A 6,997-nucleotide genomic window follows, 5' to 3' on the forward strand; every position below is an offset into this window, starting at 1 on the left:
AGGAGCTCAGAGCACAGGGCTCCCCAAATGGTGCGAAGGAGCCCCCGTTTCTTAAGCTCCTCCCAGGTGCCACCACTGTGCTGGCTGCTTCCTCGAAACCCTGACTGTGGATCCAGGGCCTCTGAGTCCCAGAGGAAGGAGCCAGGTGTTAACCCAGGCTCACAGTCCTCAGGAGGGACGGAAATGGGATTTGAACCCGGGTCCTCTGGCTGCAAAGCCTGTGTGTTTCTTGGGCCAAGGGGGATCCATGGGACCCACGGGGAGCCGGGCCAGGAGGGGGATGGCCGCTGAAAAAGGCATTTGGGATGGCATGGAAGGAAAGCTTCTGCTGAGGCCACGAGGCAAGAGTGGAAGGCCCCCAGCCCTCCAAGTGGGTCTGAGATCAGTTGCGGAAACTGAGGCTGCAGGCTCCCAGCCCTGAGCTGAGGCCTGAAACAGAGGCTGTAGGAGGGGGATCCCGGAGCGAGGCTGGGGGACTCACTGCTCTGCCCAACCCCCCTCTGCCCCCGCAGCTGCGAGGTGCGCCCGGGACCCGAGTTCCTCACCCGCTCCTACACCTTCTATCCCAACCGCCTCTTCCGCGCCTACCAGTTCTACTACAGGGACCCCTCGTGCCGGGAGCCCGCCCACTCACTGCTCATCAAGGGCAAGCTGCGCCTGCGCCGGGCCTCCTGGGTCACCCGGGGCGCCACCGAGGCCGACTACCACCTGCACAAGGTGGGCGTCGTCTTCCACAGCCGCCGCGCCCTGCTCGACGTGGCCGGCCGCCTGGACCAGAGCCGGACCGGCCGGGCCTGCGCGCGCCGCCTGCCCGCCGCCCGGACCTGGATGCCGGGGGCCCTGTACGAGCTGCTGGGCGCCGGGGCTGAGCGGGACTGCGCGGCCGCCCTGGGCTTCACCATGCACGAGCTCAGCCTGGTCCGCGTGCAGCGCCGCCTGCAGCCCGAACCCCGGGACTCGCCCCGGCTGGTGGAGGAGCTCTACCTGGGGGACATCCACACCGACCGGGCCGAGCGGCTGCACTACCGGCCCACCGGCTACCAGCGCCCGCTGCAGAGCGCCCTGGTGAGTCTGGAGCCCGGGAGGGCGGGCTCTGAGCGCCTGTGGGATCTGCCCCTGCCTAGGGCCCTCTCTGCACAACCCCCCACCCACCCCCACCTGCACTGGTCTGCTTGCCTCAGGACCTTTGCACATGCTCTTCCCGCTGCTCAAGACATCTTTTCTCAGGTCTGGACAGAAGGAACTCCTGGGGAGCCTTCTGGAGTGTGGTCCTCCTGACATCCTCCTCGTGGACCCAGCAGGGTCCCTTCCTGCCCCTGCTATGCACGGGCAGGTCCCCCCTCCCTCAGTTCCCGGCTCAGATGTTCTCTCCCGTCCCCACTCTGCACGGTTCCCAGCACTCGGCACACTCTGGGCTGCACTGTTTGTTTACTGGCTGACCGCCTTCTCCCAATAGCACCCGTGTGTGTGGGGGGGGGCCCTGTGCCCCTCCATGTCCCCACAACTGGCCCAGGGGCTGGCACACGGGCTGGGCCAGTAAACGTTGGTGAGTGTACTGGGGGGCAGCTCCTCCAGAGCTCTGCCAGGCGGCCGCACAGCCCTCGGAAGGCCCCTCTGGAGAGCTCCGTGTGGACCCACCGTCACCCTGCAGCCAGCGGCACTGAATGCTCCCCGTCACACTAAAGTCAGGCGGAGCAGCGCTTTCTCAGACTCTGCCTGTTCTCAAGATGCCGGCACCTGGGCATCTTCTTAGAAAGCACAGTCCAGTTAGAGGGTCTGGCCTGGGATTTTGCATTTCTAACAAGCTCCCAGGTGGTCCATGGACCACCCTCTGGGCAGGAGGCTGCAGTCTAAAGGGAGATGCCCTCTCTTTGAGATAGGCCCACCCCAAAGTGAATTTCACGTAAGTCAATTAACCGAGACTTTAACTTAAAGACATCACAAACATACCCTCCTGATTTGGGGAAGCTCTAACAGCCCTTTTTGGTCCGATGAGCACACAGGCAAAAAAGAAACTGAACTTTACGTATGTAAAGTTCTCCTGGCACATAGCACAGAGGCTGGTGGGCAAGGCTAGGGCCTCGTGACCACTCCAGTGAGGCTGGTGAAACCCCAGGACCCCTCCTCAGAAAAACATTTGTAAAAACATAAACTAAAAGACATGGGATTGAAACAGAAACCAATTCTATGAAAAGAGTTACCCAAGTCTTAAAACACTCTGAGTTGGGAATACCATGAAGGGGAATTCTTTATTCTCCCTATTTCAAAGTAGCAGTGCGTGTGAACAGTGTTTCTAGTATCTGCAGCACTGTGAATATGAGATCGGCCGCAAAGCAGAAGGTTCCACTGAAGCCACAGGGGTCTGTTGCCCACATTCACGATTAGAAGAAACTTTTGATTTTAGGTTGAGGTTTGTAACAATGAAGTCGAGGTTAGGCCTCTGGTTTAAGAATGTCTGTAGGAAATATCCAAGGGGTATTTTTCAAAAGTGAGGATGGATGGATGGATGGATGGATGGATGGATGGATGGATGGGGGGATGGATGAGTTCAGGCATCCCTATCAAGTGCTCTTTGAGCCCACAGGCAACCCTCACATGTTCAGCATGTAGTGAGTGCCTGCTGTATACTAGACACTTACGGAATTAAACCAGATGGGGCAACAGGTCACCCCTGAGAGCAGCCTCTTGTCAAAGCATCCCCAGTGCGGGGCGGGGGGGGCACCAGGTTTGAGCCCATCTGCACTCTCTCCTTCTCCCACCTCCCTCCTCCCAACCCAAGATCTGGGTGGCAGAGAAGAAGCACCACGTGAAGCCCTCATGATCAGAAGATCAGCCTGAGTTCTCTGCATGACCTCGAAACGATTCCCCTTTTGGCAGCCAATGTTCTAGGCTGGTCTGACGTCCATCCTTCTTAGAGCAGAGAAGGAAGGCACTGGTGGTGGGGTGATTACCGGCACCCACCACCTCATTAGGAGGGCAAAGTGCTCTGAATGCCGAGAGAACAGACCCCGGGGCACAGAGGAGGACAATGTCATGTCTCCCCAGGCCAGGCTCTGGGGCTGCAGACTCCTGCCCTCTTGCTGCCTGACCAGCCAGGGTGGCCCATGCAACCTGCAGTGCAATTGCCAGCCAGAACATACAGGACCAGCAGGGCCAGATGTACGGATGTGAAATTAAACGTTCACTCACCAACCGCCCCCCTCCGCGTTAAAAAGAAAGAAAAAGGAAGATAATTTCACACAGGGATACACTGCAGATGAACGCCCCAAGTAACGAATTAGTCATTACCTTATGCTCTCCGGGGCCCAAGCCTTGCCCACAACCCAAACCAGATGGTAAACATGGACGTTTTTAGAAGTTAATGAATTTAGAACCAATTTGACCCCCAGATTCACTGCCTGGATATAGAATCCTAATCAATCAGGCAGCGCTCGGCCGAAATCACCCAAGCCTGGTGTCACCTCTGGGGGTTAATTCGAAACTGTACGTGCTGTTGGCATAACTTTACACAACAGGCTTAAACCAGTAAGAGTTTGGCTCGCACACAAGTGTGAATGCTGCTGGCTCGGGCCTTGTTTATCAACACGCGCAACTCCGGACCCGCACACGATGCCTGGAAGGTTTTTGACAGAGACAGGTACTTTCTTCCATCCCCTTCCAGGGCATCGGGGAAGGAATTGCTTTCTCTCTCCCTCTCTCACCTTCAAGTCTTGCTAAGTTCTCCATTTGTTTCTGCCATGCAGAAAACTGCTTGCCCCAAATTACCAACCAGCATCCCCGGATGTCCTGTCTGCCAAAGATAGCTCTTTTGAGGGAGAAAGGCGGCCCTGAGATTATTCTGACGTAATGCACTATGTCCTGTCAATACACATTAGTGTAACAACAGTTTGAATGTGGGTTAAAATGCCTAAATTAGAGGCGACTCTTACCAGCCAGCATTCCAATTACCTGCACTCCAGCTAACTACCCAGCTTTCTTGCCTCTTCCCGTCACAAACCTTTCTGTAGCCATTTATTAGCTTTTCCAAGTGCCTTCTAGTCCTCTGGGTCAAAATCCCCCAAACCAAAAATAATATCGTTTCCTGTATTATGGGGGAAAAAGGCAACTTCAGGTTCACCATAGAAATAAATAAGACGAGCTTATAATGTAGCAATCCAAAATAGAAAAAAAGCCTGTTCTCAATCATCCAATATATTTTCTTTCTAAACTAGAACTCCCAAATGCCCCCTTGTTTGGCATGAAACTCATCCAGCAGCAATCTGTGGAAATCTTTTGTTTTTTGAACAAAAAAATTGGAGCTGTTTTCCCAGCTGGGGCTTCAAGATGCCTTCCCCTTCCCTGTCCTGTGTGCACCCATGGTCCTGGGTGTCCTTCTGGAACTGCAAAAGCTGGGGATGCTTGCTTTGACAAGTGGCTGTTCCAGGACATTTACCTCTCAGAATGATGCTCTGAACTAAATTCTGGGCAGCAGCTCCCTTAAAAAAAAAAAAAAAAAAAAAAAAAGTCTGTATCTGCTTTCTTTTTGGCCTGGACTGAGCTTTTTCACTCCAGAACGCAGACTGACTACTCTCACGCAATTGGGTTTAGCATCTGCTTCCTGTTGACGTGTTTTACTGTAAACCCAGCTCGTAAGAATTTATAAGACAGGGGCAACTGTAAATAAGGCCAAAGCGAGAGGAAAACAGCCTCGGGCAACTGAGGACTGTGGCCGCACCTGACAACGCAGAGGGGGCTGGGTTTCCAAATTATAAATAACACAGGCATGAACATCTTTGTGCCAAATCTCTTTGCAACTTTTCAGCCACGCCTCAGCACAGATGCTCAGCCAGGGGTCCCAAGGGCATGAGAATTTTAGTGGCTCTAAGGTAACAGCGCGTGGAAAGTGCTCAGCACAGCTTCTGGCCCTTATGAAGCACCTAAGAAAGAATGAGTTGTGGGTGGGGGAAGTAACAACAGGCAGGGGAAAGACAGTAAACGTTAACGGCCGAATTTCGGGACCAAGCAGGCCGGGTGTGGGAAAGGCCAACTTCTTTCAAATCCCAGGACACAAGTTCCGTCCATCTCTCCTTCCTGCGTTTGCCCAATACACCTGCTGCGAGCAGGTACTGTGCCAGGCCCTGGGGATGGAGCAGCCACAGAGCAATATGGGCTTCCTGGAGCTCACTCTCCAGTGAAGGGGGAGGAGTAGAGAGCAGAGGAAACAGGGCGTGACACGTCCCTGGACACTAGAAGGGGCTGGGGCCCACCATACAAGGGGTGGTCGCGAAGGGTCTCTCTAAGGCCCCTGAGCTGAGACTGAGAGGTCGGAAAGGAGGCAGCCAGGCTACGTTTCTTGGGGGGCGGCGGGGGGGGAGTTCCAGGTAGAAGCATCAGCAGGTGCAAAGGCCCAGAGGATGGAGGAGCCGCCTGAGGTCCACAAAGAGTGGAGTGACCGTCTGGGCTGCAGTGGGGAGTGAAGGGGTGACGGGGGGCCGGTGGGGGGGGGTACCCCGAGCCAGCCCGCCGCAGGTGCACCCCGACTTCCCCGCCTCGGAAGTCACCGCCTCCCCTCTGTCTCTGCCAGCACCACGCCCGCCCCTGCCCGGCCTGCGGCCTCATCGCCCGCTCCGACGAGCATCGCCCGCCCGTGCTGCCCCGCCAGGAGGCCCTGCCCCTGCGCCTGGCCGGCCGCTGGGTCAGCCCCGGGTGCGAGGTGCGCCCTGCCGTGCTCTTCCTCACCAGGTTCTTCACCTTCCACGGGCACAACCGCTCCTGGGAAGGGTATTACCACCACTTCTCGGACCCCACCTGCCGGCAGCCCACCTTCACCGTTTACGCAGCCGGCCGCTACACCAAGGGCACGCCGTCTGCCAAGGTTCGCGGCGGCACCGAGCTGGTGTTCCAGGTCACGCGAGCCCGCGTCACCCCCATGGACCGGGTCACCACGGCCATGCTCAACTTCTCCGAGCCGGGCAGCTGTGGCGGCCCGGGGGCCTGGTACCTGGGAGCCGAGCGGGATGTCACGGCCACCAACGGGTGTGCGCCGCTGGGCATCAGGCTCCCCCACGAGGAGTACGAGCTCTTCAAGATGGAGGAGGACCCCCTCGGGCAAAGCCTGCTCTTCATCGGACAGAGGCCCACCGACGGCTCCAGTCCCGACACCCCGGAGAAGAGGCCCACATCCTACCAAGCACCCCTGGTGCTCTGTGACAGGGGGCCCTGGGGCTTCTCCAGGCCTCTGCTGCAGACGCCCGCCAGCGGTGGGGGGCTGGGTCCCCCGGCGGCCCCTCTCCCCTTCCCGCTCCTGGTTCTCGGGCTGGCCTTCCTCCAGCGGCTATGAAACGGGTCTCTGACTTCCAGACGGCGCCTCGGGACACTCGTCCGACCCCATGGACTCCCTTCTGGCACCGACTCCTCCACCCGCGACCGCCCTGGACAGTTACACAGCCCGGCCTGCGTCCCAAGTGGCTCGGCACCTGAGTCTCAACAGCACCTGCAGAGTCTACACCCCGGCCGGCAACTCGAATCACGACCACAGACTCGGGCATCGCAGCACCGTCAACTGCCGTGAGCTCCGAAGTGCTCACTCCCGACTGTCCGGGGCAGCGCGCGGACCGGCGTCCGCACACCCGTCTCCCTGCCCCACGGCAGCCCAGTTCCCTCCCTGAGCCCCCGAGATTCAGTGAAACGGCAACACGGTCCTGCACGCGCGTGCTGCCACTGCTGTGCTGCCTTGTTGTTTAAAGATTATTAATTCGAATTTAGCAAGACAAACTGAAACCCGAGCCATGAATTAAAGATGCTGCTTCGGGCTTTCAGTACATCTCAGCTCACTGGCAGGGGGCTCGGCTCGGCTCGTCTCTTTGGGAGCAACTCGGCTTTCCTGAGTCGTGACTGCTGGTGTTTTGTCTGCGCCTATGCTTCTGCGAGTCAGGCCTCGAGCTGTCAACACCGCAAGCGGGTAAATCCAGCCCTCCCCGGCCAGCAAGCACATAAAGGCAGCCCCATCCGCCCCAAA

The 6,997-nt window shown here is 57.7% G+C and overlaps 1 protein-coding gene across 1 annotated transcript in view; it reads left to right on the forward strand.

Annotated features, from left to right (window-relative positions):
* The window catches only part of APCDD1L (APC down-regulated 1 like), a 43,901-nt gene extending 37,254 nt beyond the window's left edge, over positions 1-6,647 (forward strand). Inside the window, exons 8-10 of the mRNA XM_059037519.1 lie at positions 513-1,065; positions 5,564-6,239; positions 6,340-6,647. Coding sequence (XP_058893502.1) covers positions 513-1,065; positions 5,564-6,239; positions 6,340-6,647 — 1,537 coding nt within the window. The remainder of the gene's footprint in view (positions 1-512; positions 1,066-5,563; positions 6,240-6,339) is intronic.
* The last annotated feature ends 350 nt before the right edge of the window (positions 6,648-6,997 follow it).

This window comes from Kogia breviceps, chromosome 14 (genome assembly GCF_026419965.1).
Source record: "Kogia breviceps isolate mKogBre1 chromosome 14, mKogBre1 haplotype 1, whole genome shotgun sequence".
NCBI lineage: Eukaryota > Metazoa > Chordata > Mammalia > Artiodactyla > Physeteridae > Kogia > Kogia breviceps.